Source organism: Geotrypetes seraphini, chromosome 2 (genome assembly GCF_902459505.1).
Source record: "Geotrypetes seraphini chromosome 2, aGeoSer1.1, whole genome shotgun sequence".
In the NCBI taxonomy this organism is placed as follows: domain Eukaryota; kingdom Metazoa; phylum Chordata; class Amphibia; order Gymnophiona; family Dermophiidae; genus Geotrypetes; species Geotrypetes seraphini.
Genome location: NC_047085.1, coordinates 229,064,700 through 229,085,161, shown reverse-complemented (window position 1 = coordinate 229,085,161; position 20,462 = coordinate 229,064,700). Strand labels below are relative to the sequence as shown.

The following is a 20,462-nucleotide window of genomic DNA, read 5'->3' as shown; positions in this document are numbered from 1 at the left end:
CGCCACCTGAGTGTGATCTCTAGGAGGGTAGTTAGGGAGGATTAATAGAGTGGGCAGACTTGAAGGGTAAAGCCCTTTTTTGCCGTCATTTTCTGTTTCTATGTTTAAAGAGGTCATTACCTGCGCAAGGAACATTAGCCAGCCGGTCCTGCAGGTTAGGATCCATGTCGATAGTACGCAGCCAAGCAAGACGTCGCATGGCCACAGAGCAAGCAGTAGGTTGAGCAGTTAACTCGAAAGCATCATAGGATGACTGGAGAAGATGCAGACGGAGTTGTGATAAGGAAGCAATGACTTCTTGGAACTCAAAGTGCATACAAGAATCCAGATAAGGCATAAACTTTGGAAGAATGGAAAGAAAGAACTCAAAATAGGTGATGAAATTAAAATTATAGTTGAGGACTCTGGAGGTCATCATTGAATTCTGGTAGATGCAATGACCAAATCTGTCCATAGTTTTACCTTCCCTTCCCGGAGGGACAGTAGCATACACCTGAGAAGGATGAGATCTTTTCAAAGAAGATTCGAACAGAAGGGATTGATGAGATAATTGAGTATTGTCAAACCCCTTATGATGTACAGTCTTATACCTAGAGTCCAATTTGCCTGGAAAAGCTGGAATGGAATAAGGAGTTTCCAGACAGCGGACAAAGGTTTGATCCAAAAGCTTATGGAGAGGAAGTTTGAGAGATTCAGCCGGAGGTTGAGGGAGATGCATGGTCTCCAGATATTCCTTGGAGAACTTTGAGCCAGTATCTAATTGAATATCCAAGTCAACTGCCATGTGACGAAGGAAAGATGAAAAGGACAGCTGATCCGCTAAAGCCTGGCCTCGAGAAACATATAAACATAGAAAGATGATGGCAGAAAAGGGCTATAGCCCATCAAGTCTGCCCACTCTACTGATCCACCCCTTTAAGTCTACTGACCCCCTTTAAGTCTACTTAAAGGACTCGAGGACGTCGAGGCAGCTTGGTCCAGCGAAGAAGGAGACCTAGACGAAGAAATGGAAACCACCGGGTCCTCGAGATCCGGAAGAGGAAGGTTCGATGGAGGTGGTGGAGAAAACTGAAAAAAGGCTGCTTGCGGTGAGGTGAGGCATGCCTGGATGAATGCTTCGAAGAATGCCTTGATCTGTGATGCGAGCTGTGTCTTGAAGTAGGCCTCGAGGATCGAGGAGAACATGCCCCAGTCAAAGCCCCCAGAGAATGGATAGGACTGGAGGCTGTGGAACGAAGCAGTGGAGGCTGAGAAGAGGAACCTCGATGCACCCCCAAAGACTCTACTCCTTGCTTCGAGTGTGAGGGTTCCAATGGAGGCACTGGCATAGAATCTGCTCCTTGCTGTCCGTGCCCAGATGCCAGACCAGACACTCGCAGAGACTCTGCTCACTGCAAAGAGTGTGTATGAGACAGACATAGGAGGCGACTCGACCTCGCGGGAGACCGCTGAATGCCCAGGCTGGATTTGTGAGAGAAGCTTCGGCCCCATGGTAGTAAAGAGCTGAATAAACTGCTTCTCCAATAAGGTCTGGAACGAAGCTGGCAAGGATGGATCTGCGTCTCCAACGGGACCACCTGCACGGGCCTCGTGTTCCCTCGAGGCAGTGTGAGAGTGCTTTGACTTAGAAGCCTTAGACACTTTTAAGCACCACCGTGGGAATGGGCTGCTGCCCTATCTGACCTGAAGAGACAGAGGAAGGCATCGCAGCAGGCGTCGCAGACAGAGCCGGTACAAACGAGGCAGGTTTGATGAGGCTGTGGAAGCTGAAGAGCTTCGGATGAAGTCGAGGGCGAAGCACCCTTCGAAGTCGAGAGCTCCATTGAAGACTCCTTGCTGAAGAGCTGCTCCCACAGGATGTAACGACGCTTAAAAGCACGAGAATTTAAGTGTTGAGCAAGGCCGGCACGATTTCGGGAGATGTTGAGGCCGAAGACAGCGTCGATGAGGGAAATCGCGCGCTGGCACTTGGAACACTTTTTAAAACCGGTTGCAGGCCGGGACATAAGCCGAAAAAGAGCCACCGCAAGATCGAAGCTGCGGGGCTGCGGCCGCTATGCCTGCCCAGTCAAACGAACGGAAGAAAATATATATATATATATTTTTTTTTTTTTTTAAAGAAAAGAATAAACTAAAAACAGCGATTTGTGACAAATGGAACACAAAACCGCGGTCGTAGAGAAGGCACAAGTGAAAATACTTCACGCAGAGAGTCAAAGACGGACTTCTCAGCTCCACGGCAAAGTAAGAACTGAGGAGACGCGCCCTGCGCTGGACGGGAATGCACTCGCGCATGCGCAGTGCGGGCGACTCGAAACTTTGAGTTTCAAGCAAGTCTGCTTGTGAGGCATCCGCATCGGGGCTCCATCGGATGACGTCACCCACTTGTGAGAATACCTGCCTGCTTGTCCTGGGATAAGAGAACCTGTTCCTCCTTGTTTGCTGATGTAATACATTGCGACTTGATTGTCTTTGCGTATTAGGACTTGATTGGATATGATGTGTTGAAAAGTCTTGAGAGCATTGCAAATGGCCCCGAGATCTGAGAGATTGATGTGGTATTGTTGCTCTTGGGCAGACCAATGACCCTGTGTGTAAGACCGTTCAGATGAGCTCCCCAAGCATATTTGGACGAGTCTGTGGTCAGAACCTTTTGATGTGGAGGGATTTGAAACAAGAGCCCTTTGGAAAGATTGGAGGAATTTATCCACCACTGCAGAGACTTACGAAGTGATGTGACATTAATTTCTTGTGATGGTAGGTCGAGAGCTTGAGACCACTGAGATACCAAAGACCACTGAGATGGAGCCTCGCAAATGGACTGTGGATGCCATGTGACCCAATAGGATCATCATTTGGCTGGCTGAGATGAACGGAAGATGCTAAACTTGATTGCAAAGCTGAATCAAATTGTCTTGTCTTTGAGAAAGAAATGCCCCGAGTTGAATCATGTCTAGCAGGACTCCTATGAATTGAAGAAAGATTTGGGAAAGTTGACGTTGAACCCCAACTGCTGAAGAAACAATCACTGACTGTGTTTCAGAGATCACTCCTTGACGAAAGGCATCTTTTATGAGCCAATTGTCGAAATAAGGAAAAACTTGTAGTCCTTGAGCCCTTAAAACCGCTGCTACTACTATTAGGCACTTGGTGAATACTATGGGTGAGGATGCCATGCCACAAGGCAGAACTTTGTACTGAAAGTGTTGATGGGTTACCTGAAACCTTAGAAATCTTCTGTGGACAGGACGAATTGTAATGTGGGTATAAGCTTCTTTTAGATCCAGAGAGCATAGCCAATCGTTTTGATCTAAGGAAAATTATGTTCTTACTTTTTAATTTTCTTTCTTTTAGACGCAGCAGATGAATCCAGACTAGTGGGACAGCACACATCGACCAGCAGGCGGAGATGGAGAACTGATTAACAGGTGCGTCTTGGATGGAACGTCTCCTGCAGCTTCAGTATTGCTCCTTGCCCAAACATCCAGAACCAGAAAATTTGCACAATGCAAAAAACTTCTTTCCCATAACAAATTTCAAAGATATGAATACAGAACACAACTATCAACTATAACAAAACTTCTGAAACATGCTAAAAGTAAACCAACAGTCAATATCCAGAAAGAGTGGGGCTCTGGATTCCTCTGCTGCATCTAAAGCAGACATGTCAAATTCTGGCCCGCGTCAACTGTTGCGTGATAACCTAAATAGAAATCACCAAAAAGTTCTTCTCCCAAACATGAAGATGAAGTGCACCCGAGCACAGAAATTATCTGTGTGTGTAAAGCAAAACCAAAAGAAATGTAAGAGACCTGTCTAGAAAACCTAGCAGGAACAGGTTTCATGCACATACTGACTCCAGAATGCATAAGCGTGTAATTGTAGACTTTATAGAAGAGACCGTCAGTGCAGAAGCTAAATGACTGACTAAGAAACTGGAGCAAAGGAAAAAACATATTAAAAAAAGGATGTAGTGGCCTCCTCCTCCCCTACAGCCTCTCCCAAACCTCCGGGCCTTTTAGGATTAAAAGGAGAAAAGAGTAAAAAGTTCTGTGGAGAATGTTCCTTAGAGTACAGGTGTAAAGAAAATAGCTGAAGTAAATGGATGCCTTCTTGCAGGTACTGTATAAACATTGATGGTACAGTGGAAGGCATGTTGGGAGAGAAAAACTGGTTGATCCTGCTTTTTTAAATGAAAACAGTGCAATGATATGATGGAACAGATAACTACGGAGTATATATCATAGCACTGAGTTTATTTTGCAGTGTTCAAGCTCTACTAATGAATACGGTGGTTTGAGACAGTGACCAGCTGAGATGGTCTCGTTAACAACGAGCTCTGTGTTTATCACTATAGGTTAGTTGTGGGTCTGAACATTTCACATGCACATATATGTATGTTGCATATTGTTTATGGATAAAGGTGATTATTTTTTGTGAGTTGAAGATACAAAGACATGTAGAAAGTGTAATTAAGGATTCTGCTCAACAGCATAGTTTTGATAAAGGTGACAGCCATAGTACAGCCTTGAACTCTGGTAGGAAAACATTTTTTAAGGGTTGATTTCACTAATAATGAATGATGAGTAAGTTGTGGATTATCAAATCCTGGAGTACAGAAAATTCTATAAAGCGACTTCATCTTCCCTAGAGCAGCCTTGACAGTTAAAGGCATCTCCCAATTTCTGAAAAGGATTTGTTTAAAAAAACAGTTCCTGCAATGGCAATTTGAAGAGATCTTTGGAAGGTCCATGAAAGTTCAATATATTTTGAAATTAAGCATTAAATGAGGCCTTAGTCTCCACTGAAATCAATAAGAGAGGAGGGGGATTGGCAACAATCTTTCGAAAATCTTTATTGTTACAAACTGATTACTCTTCACCAAATTCTACCATTGAATTCCTACAATTCTTTTTAATGACTAAACCAAAAACCGATATACTCACCACCTCCGATATCCTCTGACATCATTACACAACTTCAATCCTTACTTTTTGACTTTGGTAGTTCTACGTTAAACCCCCTAATCTTGGGAGATTTTAACATTCATTTTGACGATCCCAATAATAATTATACAAAAACCATACTTTCATATATAAATCAATTAGATTTATATCCATTAATATCTCATCCAACCCAACAGGCAGGCCATACAATTGATATGGCCCTAATATCAACAACTGCAAAGGAAAATCTATTATTAAACTATTGCCTACCGGTTCCTTGGTCCGATCATTTTCTAATTTCGCTAACTTATATTTCCTCGTATAATCCAAATCACAAAAAACAACAATTAATTTCAGAAATTACAATAAAATTTCAGCTGATTCAATCCTCTCTTCTTTTAACTTAGATTTTACTAAAACCAATACTAATTCCATAGAGGATTTAACTAATTTATGGAACATGGCCATAGCATCACTCTTAGATGATATTGTTCCAATACAAACAAAGGTAATCTCCGCACGTAAAATTCAAAATCCTTTGTTTTCGCCTGAACTTTCTCTTATTAAACAACAGGTAAGATCCTCAGAACGTAAATGGAGAAAAGACAAAACCCAAATTAATCTACAATCATTTAAAGAGCGATCTATATACTATGAAACAAAAATAAACCAAGCAAAAATGCAATACTATTCTGATAAAATATTTAAAGCCAAAAACTCATCGGTACTATATACAATATTAAACAGGATAACAATCTCAAACTGTAAAGAAAAACCGGATGAAATTGGTAACATTCTTACTGCTCAAGAACTTGCGGATTATTTCATTGAGAAAATTAATAACATAAGGAAAACTTTTATAATAGACCAACAAGTAACAAATGATCACGAGCAGACCAATTTAGATTCTTTAATTTCAAGATGTTCAAAATTTAAACTACCAAGTTTAAAGGACATTGAGTCCTCATCTTTAAATCTGTTAATATTAAGGGTTCAAAAGCTGATTCAATTCCTCCTTTCATTTTAAAGCATTACTTTCATATTTTTGGACCATTTATTTACACATTAATTACAGAGAGTTTGAACCAAAGCATAGTTCCAATGGCATGGAAAAAATCAATCATTCGTCCTATCATTAAAGATAAAAATGCTAGTTATAATGACCCAGCTAACTACAGACCAATAGCCAATATTCCATTTTTAGCAAAGTTGACAGAAAAGATAGTTTTTAATCAAATTTCAGATTTTGTGGAAAAAACTAATGTTCTTCATCCCAATCAAACTGGTTTTAGAGAACATCATAGTACTGAACTAGCACTGATAGGTATGACCACATCTATTCAGTACTTCCTAGATCACCAAACGACCTTGCTAATCTCACTTGATCTCTCCGCAGCCTTTGACACGATTGACCATCAACTTCTTATAGACAGACTTCAATCCATCGGTGTCACTGATCAAGTCCTTTTATGGTTTATATCCTATTTAACAGATCGCACTTCTGCCGTCCTCTTTAAAGATTCAACATCTAAATCATAATTAACTACTTATGGGGTTCCGCAAGGGTCTATTCTCTCTCCGTTATTATTTAATATCTTCCTTGCTCCTTTAATTACCCTGTGTCAATCCGTGGGTTTTCAAGTTTTTGCATATACAGATGATATTCAGCTCCTGCATCCAATAGATACCAATAAAATTTCTGATATCCAAGAGATCAGTGAGAAACTCGACCAAGTTTATCAATGGCTAAATACGAATAAACTGGCTCTTAACATCAAAAAAACAAACGTGATGCTCTTTCCTTGGAAAGAAAATTCTACTCTCATTGCACCTCTCACCATAAAAAGTGTGCCCCTACAAATAGTCAATAAAGTAAAAATCTTAGGGGTGATTTTTGACAACAAACTGAATTTCCATGAACATATCAATAATACTGTTAAAACCACCTTTTACAGATTACGCAGGATTCGATCTATTTCAAAATTTTTATGTCCAAAATCGTTAAACATTCTTATTCACTCTTTAGTGATTTCTAAATTAGATTATTGTAATGCTCTCTTTAAAGGTATATCACTAACCGAACTCAAACGCCTACAAATTATTCAAAATGTTTCCATAAAACTCATTATCCCAGGACAAGCAGGCAGGTATTCTCACTAGTGGGTGATGTCATCCGACAGAGCCCCGATACGGACATCTTGCAAGCATGTCTTGCTTGAAGAAACTCAGAAGTTTCGAGATGCCCGCACCGCGCATGCGCCAGTGCCTTCCCGCCCGATGTACCGGGCGTGTCTCCTCAGTTCTTTTCTTTCCGCGGAGCTGAGAAGTTATCTTCATTCTGCGCTGACTGAATTTCAGTTTTTCTTTCCCTTCTTTACCCGCGTTTTAGTTTATTTCTTTGAATTTCTTTCGTTTTTACTTTCTTTTTAAAAAAAAAAAAAAAGTTAAAATTATTTCTTCCGGCGGTTCGGCCGGGCCGGCCTCGTGGCTGCGGCCTACCGCTTTCGACCTTTCAGCGTCGATTTTCCGGCCTATGTCCCGGCCAATCACCGGTTTTAAAAAGTGCAGCAAGTGCCAGCGTGCGATTTCGTTAACGGACCCGCATCGACGCTGCCTGCAGTGTCTTGGTCCGGAACACGTTCCGAAATCGTGCCGGCCTTGTTCCACGCTCACTGCGCGCTCGTTTAAGAGGCGTTGCTTGCTTTGGGAGTCGATGTTCAAGATGGAGACTGCCAAGGATCTATCTGCTTCTACGTCTGCTGAGGTTTCGCCGGTCCGCTCGAAACCTGCATCGACGACTCCCGCATCCAGCATCGTGAAGCCAGCATCGTTTACACCGGCTACGGCTTCAACTTCAGCTGCGGCGCCTGCCTCCGTCTCCTCGGTTCAGGTACCGCCTTCCACTGTCCCTCCCGTGGTCATCAAAGTGCCCAAAGCTAACAAGCAGAAGCACTTGGCCACGAAGGAACGCGAAGACCGTGCAGGAGGACCCCCTTTCGGTGCGGATCCCTCCATATCGGCTTCGCTTCGATCCCTGCTAGAAACTCAGTTTGTCCAGCTTATGCAGACTATGGGACCCCGGCTTATCGCCAACATCCAGGGTGAAGTCCGGGCACCGGTTTCAGGGGGCGGTCCGCCCCCTCCCCCTCCTCCTCGCCGTTCGATCTCGCTGCTCGACGAGGGGGATCGGCGGAGGGCGGCGGAATCCTCCAGAAGGGCTTCCCTTCCTGATATGCCACCTTTAGAGCCCATCACACCTCCACGCCAGCAGGGTGCTGGGGCAGCCCCTGATACTCGGAGTCCTGGGCATACTGCATCGCAGGAAGAGTTCTTCCGCACTCCATACCAGACTTGGGTGGCGCTGCGTGAGTCCGCATCCTTACCACCTCTGCGGTCCACCGCATCGAGCCCCATCCATTCCTTAGAGGCTTCGGGGGATCGTGCGATGCACAGAAGATCTCGCTCCCCATCCCGTCACCGGGAGGGGCATCGATCTCGACACTCATCTCGACACTCCTCACGTCATTCGGAGGTGTCTCCGCAGAAAAAGATGCAGCGTTTGGGATACTCATCGTCAGATGTATCCCAGCCGGAGGGACCAGAGTATGAGGATACATCTACCTCCTATTCTCCATGCCGGTCTCAGCTCTCCCTGAACCCGGAGGCTTCCACTTCATCTAGTCCGTCTCGGCGGCCGGCCTTGGCAGACCAATTGTCTTTCTCATCTTTTCTCTGACAGATGGCGGATGACTTGGATGTGACTTTGGACACTGGGTCTAAATATTCTAAAGAGTATTTGGATACTATGCATTTGCCTCACCCTCCAGCGGAGACTCTTCGGCTTCCTTTGCATAAATTGCTGGACCAGACTTTCATGCGCTGTTTTGAGACACCGTATTCTATCCCTGCGGTTCCCAGTAAGCTGGATGCTCGATACCGCATCGTTCACCACAAGGGGTTTGAGGGGGCTCAACTTTCTCATCAGTCCCTTCTGGTCGCGTCTTCTCTCAAGCGGTCTCACCCTTCCCAGGTTTACGCTTCGGTGCCTCCGGGCAGGGAGGGGAGAACGATGGACAAGTTTGGTAGACGTGTTTACCAAAACTCGATGATGGCGACTCGAGTGCTCAATTACAATTTTTTCTTCTCATCATATTTGGATTTCTTCTTGCCGGTACTCCGCAAGTTCATCCCTTTCATCGATGCTCAGGCTCGTTTCCAGTTTGAGGAGGTGGTGGCGACCCTGTCCCAGTTGCAGCTGCAGCTGATGCAATCCTCCTACGATGCCTTCGAGCTCTCGGCACGGGCTGCGGCCTGTTCAGTCGCCATGAGTCGCCTGGCCTGGCTTCGCACTATTGATATGGATCCGAACCTCCAAGACAGACTGGCTAATGTGCCTTGTGCGGGAGCGGATCTGTTCGATGAGTCTATCGAGACTGTTACTAAAAAGCTTTCGGACCATGAGAAGTCTTTTCAGTCTATTCTGCGCCCTAAACCGAAGCCTCAGCAGTCTCGTCCTTCTAGACCGCCTCAAATCTACCAGAGGCGTTATCAACCGAGACAGGCTCCCCAAGCGAGACAGCCTGCGAAGAGGCAGCCTCCACAGAAGACTCAACAGAAGCCTCAGATGCCGGCTGCACCCAAGGCTACTCAGCCTTTTTGACTCTCTTCCAGGGAGCATAACCGACGTTCTGTCTTCCCCTGTTTTTCCCATAGGGGGTCGACTCCACCATTTTTATCATCGATGGGAGTCGATCACCTCGGACCTTTGGGTCCTTACCATCGTAAGAGAGGGATACTCTCTTCATTTCCAACGGGTCCCCCCGGACCACCCGCCAAGAGAGTATCCTTCCAACTCGACGCAGACCACTCTTCTTCTACAGGAGGCGCAGGCTCTGCTTCGGCTTCGAGCCGTCGAGCCGGTGCCAGTAGATCAGCAAAACCAGGGGTTCTACTCCCGGTACTTCTTGGTTCCGAAGAAGACGGGCGATCTGCGTCCCATTTTGGACCTTCGAGTCCTCAACAAGTTTTTGGTCAAGGAGCGGTTCCGCATGCTGACCCTTGCTTCTCTCTACCCCCTACTCGAGCAGAACGATTGGTTATGCTCTCTGGATCTCAAGGAGGCCTACACTCACATCCCGATAAATCCGGCCTCCCGCAAGTTTCTCAGATTTCGGGTGGGACATCTACATCTGCAGTATCGAGTGCTTCCATTCGGCCTTTCCTCGTCTCCCAGAGTCTTCACGAAGTGTCTGGTGGTGGTGGCCGCGGCACTCCGGAACATGGGTCTCCAGGTGTTTCCATACCTCGACGACTGGCTCATCAAGGCACCGTCGGCTCCAGAGGTCATTTCGGCGACCTTGACTACAATTTCTTTTCTGCAGAGTCTGGGCTTCGAGATCAACTTCCCCAAATCACATCTTCAGCCCACCCAGTCTCTCCCCTTTATCGGGGCTGTTCTGGATACCATTCAACTTCGAGCATTCCTTCCTCCTCAACGCATGGATGCTCTCCTTCTACTCTGCCAGTCGGTGTCTTCTCGCCCGTCCATCTCGGCGAGACACATGATGGTCCTCTTGGGCCATATGGCCTCTACAGTTCATATGACGCCTTTTGCCAGACTACATCTCAGAATTCCTCAATGGACCCTGGCATCTCAATGGACTCAGGTGTCCGACCCGTTGTCCCGTCACATTGTCATCACTCCTGCTCTACGGCAGTCTCTTCTCTGGTGGATGACCTCTTCGAATCTATCCAGAGGTTTGCTGTTTCACTCTCTTCCCCACCAGAAAGTTCTCACGACCGATTCATCGACCTATGCATGGGGGGCCCATCTGGATGGTCTACGAACTCAGGGGTTCTGGACCCCTGCGGAACGACTCCATCAAATCAATCTTCTGGAGCTCAGAGCCATCTTCAATGCTCTCCAAGCTTTTCAGCATCTGCTTCACGACATGGTGGTCCTTATTCGCACAGACAATCAGGTCGCCATGTATTATGTCAACAAGCAAGGGGGCACGGGCTCGGCCCCTCTTTGTCAGGAAGCTCTTCGAGTCTGGGATTGGGCGGTTCGCCACAACACCTTCCTCAGAGCTGTCTACATTCAGGGGAAAGACAACGTCTTGGCAGACAAATTGAGTCGTCTTCTCCAGCCTCACGAATGGACGCTCCATTCCAAACCCCTTCATCAGATCTTCGCTCAGTGGGGAACGCCTCAGATAGACCTCTTTGCAGCCCCCCACAACTTCAAACTGCCTCAGTTTTGCTCCAGGATCTACACTCCTCTCCGCCTCGAGGCAGATGCCTTTCTACTGGAGTGGGGGAATCGCTTCCTATATGCGTTTCCTCCCTTTCCTCTCATTCAGAAGACTCTGGTCAAGTTGAGATCAGACCATGCCACCATGATTCTGATTGCTCCTCGGTGGCCCAGACAACCTTGGTACTCCCTTCTACTTCAACTCAGCAGCAGGGAGCCAGTACTTCTTCCAGTGTTTCCTTCACTACTTACTCAACATCAAGGTTCACTACTTCATCCCAACCTGCAGTCTCTTCACCTGACAGCTTGGTTCCTTTCAACATAACTCCTCACCAGTTCTCTCAAGCAGTGAGGGAGGTCTTGGAGGCTTCCAGGAAGCCTGCCACTCGACAATGCTATTCCCAAAAATGGACTAGATTCTCTTCCTGGTGTATTTCCAATGCCACGGAACCTCAGCGAGCTTCCCTTTCTTCTGTATTGGACTATCTTCTACACCTGTCCCAGTCTGGTCTCAAGTCTACCTCTATACGAGTCCACCTGAGTGCTATTGCAGCTTTTCATCAGCCTCTACAAGGGAAACCTTTGTCTGCTCATCCTGTGGTTTCCAAATTTATGAAAGGGCTTTTTCATGTCAACCCTCCTATCAAACCTCCTCCTGTGGTTTGGGATCTCAATGTTGTCCTGTCTCATCTTATGAAGCCTCCGTTTGAACCTCTCAACACGGCTCCACTTAAGTATCTCACCTGGAAGGTGGTTTTTCTGGTGGCCCTCACGTCAGCTCGTCGGGTCAGTGAGCTTCAGGCCCTAGTGGCGGATCCACCGTTCACTGTATTCCATCATGACAAGGTGGTTCTCCGTACTCATCCAAAATTCTTGCCTAAAGTGGTCTCTGAATTTCACATCAACCAATCCATCGTGCTTCCAGTGTTTTTTCCAAAGCCTCATTCTCATCCTGGGGAATCTGCTTTGCACACTCTGGACTGTAAACGTGCTCTAGCTTTCTACTTGGATCGCACAAAGCCACACAGAAATGCTCCTCAACTTTTCGTCTCCTTTGATCCAAACAAGTTGGGACGACCGGTATCGAAGCGCACCATCTCTAACTGGATGGCGGCTTGTATCTCTTCCTGCTATGCCCAGGCTGGATTATCCCTTCCCTCTAAGGTCACAGCCCATAAGGTCAGAGCAATGGCAGCCTCGGTAGCCTTCCTCAGATCGACACCGATTGAGGAGATTTGTAAGGCTGCCACTTGGTCCTCGGTTCACACATTCACCTCTCATTATTGTCTGGATACTTTCTCCAGACGGGATGGACAGTTTGGCCAAACAGTGTTACAAAATTTGTTCTCTTAAGTTGCCAACTCTCCCACCATCCCATTGGGGTTAGCTTGGAGGTCACCCACTAGTGAGAATACCTGCCTGCTTGTCCTGGGATAAAGCAATGTTACTTACCGTAACAGTTGTTATCCAGGGACAGCAGGCAGCTATTCTCACGTCCCACCCACCTCCCCTGGGTTGGCTTCTCAGGCTAGCTACCTGAACTGAGGAGACACGCCCGGTACATCGGGCGGGAAGGCACTGGCGCATGCGCGGTGCGGGCATCTCGAAACTTCTGAGTTTCTTCAAGCAAGACATGCTTGCAAGATGTCCGTATCGGGGCTCTGTCGGATGACATCACCCACTAGTGAGAATAGCTGCCTGCTGTCCCTGGATAACAACTGTTACGGTAAGTAACATTGCTTTACCAAATCCAGAAAATTTGATAATGTTACACCCCTTCTAAAAAACGCACATTGGCTTCCAGTTATCCATCGGATAACATACAAGCTTTGTTTACTTATCTTTAAATCTTTACAAGACGCCAGCATTCATATACAAGCTATTAATACCATATCATCCAAGCAGAACCTTAAGATCTAACGAGCAAAATTTATTGACCATTCCTTCCTTGAAGATTATTAATACCAGGAGGCAGTTTATCTTTTCAGTAACCGCTCCACAGACTTGGAACGCTCTTCCAATTTATTTAAGAATGGAGCAGGATTTAGGAAAATTTAAAAGTAATTTAAAAACATTTCTTTTTAACGATGCTTTTAATATTTAATTCAATAATTTAAAGGCCAGTGATTCTATTATTCTATGTTTTAGTGTTATATAATTCCCTATTGTGTTTTTCCTTTGTTTCACTTTTCTTTAATTAATTGTATTTCAAAACCCTATATTACCCTATGTACCCGATGTTATTATTTAATTTGTACTGTTTGTCTCCCATTGAATGTATTTTTAAATGTTCATCGCTTAGAATTTTGATTAAGCGATCAATCAAGAGAAATAATAAACTTGAAACTTGAACTTGAAATTTGAAAAGACAAATCTTTGCACAATTGGTTAATATAAGTGGTAAAGGAGAATTCTTCAGAAGATCTTCTTTTGGGGAAAGCTGCTCCAACAGACTCAGGTTCAGAGAGAGAAAACTCACACTCCAAATCAGACTTTGAATCCGAGAACATTTCTGGGAAAAAATGTCTAGAAGTCCTTGGACTTTTTGGTACAGGTCCAATGAAGAGGCGAAGTGGATCGATGAAGTTCCTGATGCCTCTTCGAAAGAAGATGTCAAGTAAAAGAGGAACTCCAATGTCTTGGTCTGGAGCATCTCACATGAGAAGAGGGCTTTCGGCCCGAAGTAGCAGCTCTAAGTTTCAAAGGGGAGCATTGTTGAGAAGTAGAACTTCGATGTGAAGAAACATGCCTGGAGAAAGATCGGCGCCAAGACACAGAACCATTACGCATCATAGAAGATCCCCGAGCAGTATTTCAATGTTCCAATGAATTGGTGGTATCGGTACCTTGAGTAGTATGATCAGGTTGGGTTGGTACCAAGGGAGTTGCGTGTAGGAGACGCTTGCAATAGAGAATGACACGGTGAAAAAATTGGTCCCCGTCACCGCCCCGTCCCCGTCTCACCATCCCCGTCACCGCCCCGTCCCCGTCTCACCATCCCCTTCACCGCCCCGTCACCGCCACTGCCACCCCATTCACCGCCCCGTCACCGCCACTGCAATCCTGTACCTAATCGCGGCAAAGATCTCCCTGCCGTGATTAGCATAGTGACCGCGGCTACGGCTGCAAGTCTCCCCTCCCCCCAGCGATCACGGCAGGAGGGCACCCAACCCCTCCTGTAGACCCCCCCAACGGCCCTCCCGACAATCGCAGCAGAAGGGTACCCAACCCCTCCTGCCGGTCCTCCCAATGGCCTCCCCTAAGATCGCCGGCAGAAGGGTACCCAACCCCTCCTGCTGGACCCCCCCCCCCCCAACGAACCCTCCCACCCCGGAACCCCCTTAGTCTTACTTTCCAAGTTGGACCGGACGGCTCCTCACACGTATGGCCAGCAGGCTTGCCTCCGTCCAAATGAGGCGGGCCCGCCCCTACCCTGCCCAACCCACAGGATCCTAGGGCCTGATTGGTCTGGGCACCTAAAGCCACTCCCGCTATAGGAGGGGCCTTAGGTGCTTGGGCCAATCAGGCCCTAGGATCCTGTGGGTTAGGCAGGGAAGGGGAGGGGCGGGCCCGCCTCATTTGGACGGAGGCAGGCCTGCTGGCCAGACGAGCGAGGAGCTGTCCGGTCCAACTTGGAAAGTTGTTGGGGGGGGGGTCCAGCAGGAGGAGTTGGGTACCCTCCTGCCGGCGATCTTAGGGGAGGCCATTGGGAGGACCGGCAGGAGGGGTTGGGTACCCTTCTGCTGCGATTGTCGGGAGGGCCGTTGGGGGGGTCTACAGGAGGGGTTGGGTGCCCTCCTGCCGTGATCGCTGGGGGGAGGGGAGACTTGCAGCCGTAGCCGCGGTCACTATGCTAATCACGGCAGGGAGATCTTTGCCGCGATTAGGAGCACGGTGAAACACAGGTAAATAGCGGTTCCTAGAAGGGGGTACATTGGCCCGCGGGGACAAACCTTGTCACCGTTTCCGTGGTCGGTGAATGGCCTTGTCCCCGTCACCGCAGCGACTGCTAGTTTTCTTCCCCGTTTTCGGCGGTGACCCGCGGCTTAAATTCGGTGGCCGCGGGTAAACCGCCACCATGTCATTCTCTAGCTTGCAATGTGACCTAAAAACAATGGCAACCTCACTCTGAAAGAATTCATCTAGCTTCTCTCGAAAATAGTGCATCAGTAGCAATTGCTCAACAGCCAGTATCATTGGTGCGAAGTAGAGAATAACATGGAGAAAAAATTTGTCCCTGTCACTGCCCCGTCCCAGTGACCACTGTCCCTGCCCCCGTCGCATCCATACAAGCCTCAGTACTGCAATATTTAGCTTATTCCTGCTTTATAAATCAAAGTTCTGGCTGCTGAACTAGAGAAAGAGATGTTCAACTGGCAGGGCTTTGTTTATAAATTTTTATCAACACAACTAATATACTACTTTATCCTAAAGAAAAACAAAAAAAGAAAAAAGGAAATAAATAGAAATTTTTTGTTTTATACCTTTGTTGTGTGGTTTCTGCTTTCCTCATCTTCTCATTCAATTCCTTCCATCCATATTTGTCTTCTCTCTGAGTCTTCCATTTGCTCTGTTACTGTGCCTCTCCCTTTACCCCCACCCACCCCAATTGATCTGGCCCCCATCTTCTTCCCCAGGTTCCTTCAGCGTCTGGTTCTTCCGCACCTCACCTTCCCCAGTTCTCTTCAGTGTCTGTTCCTCTGCATACCACCTTTCCTCCCTTTCTCTCTCCCTGCCCCTTACCTTCGTGGCAGGCAATTTCTAAATGTGTTTCCTACCAGCAGCCGGAGCGTTGAAATCGCGTGTGGCTGCAGGAAAGGTTGTCTCTGATGCAACTTCCAGTTGTGTCAGAGATGACCTTTAGGCAGCTGCACGCAATTTCAGCGCTCCGGCTGCTGGTAGAAAACACATTTAGAAATTGCCTGCCGCGAAGGTAAGGAGCAGGGAAGGAGATGATCAGGCGGCAGCGATATGAAGGGAGATGTTTGGGTGGCGTCGGCGGCTGTCACTATGGAGGGAGGGAGCATGATCAGTGACTGCGTGCGTTCCCTCCCTTAACTGCGGAGACAAGGCCATTCACCACTCCACGGGGCAGTGAATGGCCTTCTACCCGTACCCACAGCGACCACCTCTTTTCTCTCCCCTGTTTTGGCGGGTTACCCGCAGCTAGCCATGGGTAACAGCCACCGTGTCATTCTCTAGCAAGAAGTCCTGCCAGGGAAAGAACCTCAAGGCTGAAGCCTGAGGTTGAAAATAATTTTTTATTTTTTTTTTTAAACTATACAAAAGTTAAACTAGACTAAAAACTAGGAAAAAAGAAATGCAAAGTGAGAAGGCAATGCCGGCTGAACAAAGTTCATTCAAAATCAGACTTCGCTCCGTGAAAAACAAAGAACTGAGGTATCACAAGCAGGCGTTGGACAGGAAGGCACTCGCACATGAGCAGTGCGGGCAGTCAAAGTTTCTTAAAACTAACAGTACACTTTTCATGCTGTCCATCACCATATGTGAAAATATCCTGCCTGCTGTCCTAGGATAATTGCAAGTATTTTTGTGAGTGACCATGTAAAATCTGTGAGCAATGCTCCTAGAATATAGGAGCAATTGCTAATAGTCTCAGCTTAGAGGGAATATAGCATGTGACCTACATAAGGCTTACTCCCTGAAGATGAGATCTCAACACAAAAATAAAATAAAGTAATGGACATCCTTGAATATTAAAATTTTCAATGTTCATGACAGATTCCTATGTTTTGCCATTTTCAAACTACAAAAACTAAAACCTGAAATTAAGTGTTTTGTTGTAGAGGGCATGTTAATACTCCTTTAACAAAAACATGAAAATGTTACTATAAGTAATGAAGGAAACTGCCTTTTGGACTGCCTACCGAGAAGAAAATTGGCAGAAAGAAGAGTTATAAACTTTCAAATTAGTCTACAAAAAAGTACTACCAGATTTTCATCTGACAATCATAACTGGGCTCTGCAAGAATTTGCTAGAAAAGTTTCATATTTCCCTGATCATGAAAGAACTGGTCAGGATAATGCGTACATGGTTTTGGAGAGAAAGGATCCAACTTTCAGCTAAAGAGTTAAGTGACCCCCCTCCTGCTTCAGCCTAACCAATTCTTTTGAACAAGTATTTAGATCAGTGGTTCCCAACCCTGTTGTGGAGGACCACCAGCCAGTCAGATTGTCAGGATAGCCCTAATGAATATGTATGAAAGAGATTTGCATATAATGGAGGTGACAGCCATGCAAATCTGGCCCATGCTTATTCATTAGGCTATTCTGAAAATCTGACTAGCTGATTGTCCTCCAGGACAGGGCTGGGAACCACCGATTTAGAGGATAGCAATTGTGAGTTCTAGAAAATATGAACAGGCAAAAGCGTTCATCAGAAGGTTAACTGTCAAACACCTAGTTGAGGATCTGCTTCATTAGCAGTACAATTAGTTTACTCACATATATAAGTCCTGAGTAGTATCTCTCTTTCAAGTTATGTAGAACAGAGGCTTCATTCAGGCATGTCAATTCTGCCATGTCCTCAACTTTGGAGAATTTGGGAGGATTCATTTTCTGGATATCATCTTTGTTCACTTTAACCTTTTTTCCATTCTCTGACAGCTCTACAATGGCCTCTTCTCCAACTTCCTCCTTCAAACTGGCTGCCTGGAAGCCATGTGTTTCTGAGGGCACCCATACTAGCTTCTTTGCTGCCCAATCAGCCTGAGCTAGGGGGTTGTTGAGGATGTTCTTGTCCACATAAAGATACTTCTCGGCATCTCTCTGAGCCATGGTGCTTTAATGCTGAAGACCTAGAGGAAAAAAAACCCCAGAAATACAATATTAGGAGCCAGTTCTGAAATTATGAATGCAGAAATAGTTGAGAATTTATTGTACTTGTATCCCACTAGATCCATAGCTCTCTGTGGGTTACAAATACCACACAATAAGATGAAAATATTAAACCATTAGTTTACTAGAAGACCTAATTGCTAAGCTCATGTTAAAGCAAATCCATATATACTGTGTACTACTGTATTCAAAAAAACACAGCCTTTGTTACAGGTTGTAACCCATAGATGTGGTTTTAGATATAGGGAGGGGGAGGGTCATCAGATTCTATTACCTTTTAATATTGTTTATTAACCAACAAAAAGAAAGTAAACACACAACCTTTGTTTTCTAGTGCAGCTGAAGATAAAAAAGTGAAAGTTTGGTTACCAGTGCAGTTTTACGTCAGGTGGCCAAGATAACAGGATGTCACATCACAATCATTCTAAAAGCCAAAATCTACCATTATTTTTCCAGTCTATCATAACTGGTCACATGTATATTGCCATTCTTCTCAGAAATGGTTACAACTAGCTAGCTTCATACTGAATAATTCAGATAAAATTTGAATATAAGCAAGATATTGTCAACATACTTTTGAGCTGAACTTTATTATGGAGTTTGTTAAAGCAAAAATAGCGCTTAACTGACAAAATGCAACTCTTTATGCTCCTGTTGCTGGGAAGCTAACATTTAAAGGTACGACAGCTGCAAAAATTATGCACCCATCAGACCAGTACAGAAAGAACTACAGTTGCTTAATATATGTAAGCAAACTAACATTTGTATACAGTACAATATCTCCTGTGCATTCAGTTAATATGGATTCATAATAAAAAGGAAGTACAAATGTTTCCCAGTAACTGTCCAATTTAAAAACTTAACTCGATTGTTAAATGCTGGCCATTAAGCCCTAACTGGTATAATATAACATGGACTGACACTAATTACTCTCAATAAACACACTGTGAACAAAGATGGATGCAGTACAAAAAATGGACAGAAAAGAAACAGCAAATACCGTATTTTTTGTTCCATAAGACGCACCCTAGATTTAGAGTAGGAAAACAAGAAAAAAAGCCATTCTGAATGAAATTGTGTATTAACATATACCAGGCTCTGCACCCAGCCCCCCTCACTCCCTACCGGGCTCAACACTAGAGAATGACACAGTGGCAGTCACCCGTGGATAACCCGCCAAAACGGTGGGGGGGGGGGGAGGTGCTCACTGCGGGCACGTGAACAAGGCCATCCACCACCCCGTGGAGTGGTGAATGGCCTTGTCCCCGCAGTTAAGGGAGAGAATGCGCACGGTCATCGATTGTGCGCGACCCCCTCCCTATAGCCAAATCTCTTTCTTTCCCTCTCTCTTACCTTCGCGGTGCTTACCTTACCTACCTTACTGTCCCCGCAGCATCCACCCTTCCCTCTCGCCACCTCACCGCCCTTCAGCGGCCCGAGAATCTCCCTCCCTCCCTCGTGGCACTTTAGTAAAGAAACTTACTGAAGCCGGCAAAGCCTGCCTGCAGTCACGTGTGTGTGTGGGCAGAAGCTTCTCGTCTGACACAACTTCCGGTTTAGTCAGAGGAGAAGCTTCCACCCACACACGCAACTGCAGGCACAGGCAGGCAGTCTCCGCCGGCTTCAGTAAGTTTCTTTACTAACGTGCCGCAAAGGTAAGGGGGAGGGAGGGAGATTCTCGGGCCGCTGAAGGGTGATGTGGTGGTGAGAGGGAAGGGTGGATGCTACGGGGCAGGAAAGGGGATGGCAGGGATGGGGGACAGTGGTGCGGCGACGGGGACAGATTTTTTCCCCGTGTCATTCTCTACTCTACACCGTCCCCCCTCCCCTAGTAATTGTAACATTTTTTTTCCTTTCATTTTTCATACACACACACACAGCAGATATAAATTCTCAAAACTGACACATTTCAATCACTAAATTGAAAATAAAATAATTTTTCCTACCTTTGTTTTCTGGTGATTTAATTAATTTCTGGTTGGACTTCCTTCTGACTGTGCATCCAACATGTCTTTCACAATCCAGGCCCATCCCCTTTGGGTCCAGGTATCTCCACTTACCCTCCCCAGATCCAGTGTCAGTTCTCTTTTGTACCTACCACCACCTTTATTCCAGGTCTCCCTCTCTCTCCCTCCTCTGTTATGATCTTGCATCTCTGTTCTTTCTCAGGGTCTCTCCCCCCTCTTTCTCTTCTATCTGCAACTCCCATAGTCCAGCATCTGCCTCCTGTCTTTCCTCTTTGGTCCAGGCCTCTCTCTCTCTCTTTTACTTACAACCCCCAATCCCATCCCCATGTCCAGCATTTGTCCTCCTTTCTTCTCTGCTTCTCTTTCTCCTTCCTGGTCCTTCCTTCCTCCTCCTCTCTGTAGTCTCTCTCTCTCTTCCCTCTATACACCCTCAAGTCC

General features: G+C 46.0%; 1 protein-coding gene across 2 annotated transcripts in view; it reads right to left on the bottom strand.

The window, feature by feature from the left end:
* Window positions 1-20,462, bottom strand: part of MYH9 (myosin heavy chain 9) — an 807,001-nt gene that overhangs the window by 721,071 nt on the left and 65,468 nt on the right. For both annotated transcript variants that reach the window (XM_033935132.1, XM_033935133.1), the window contains exon 2: window positions 17,665-18,017. In XM_033935132.1, the coding sequence (XP_033791023.1) occupies window positions 17,665-17,997 (333 nt within the window). In that variant the 5' untranslated portion in view covers window positions 17,998-18,017. The remainder of the gene's footprint in view (window positions 1-17,664; window positions 18,018-20,462) is intronic.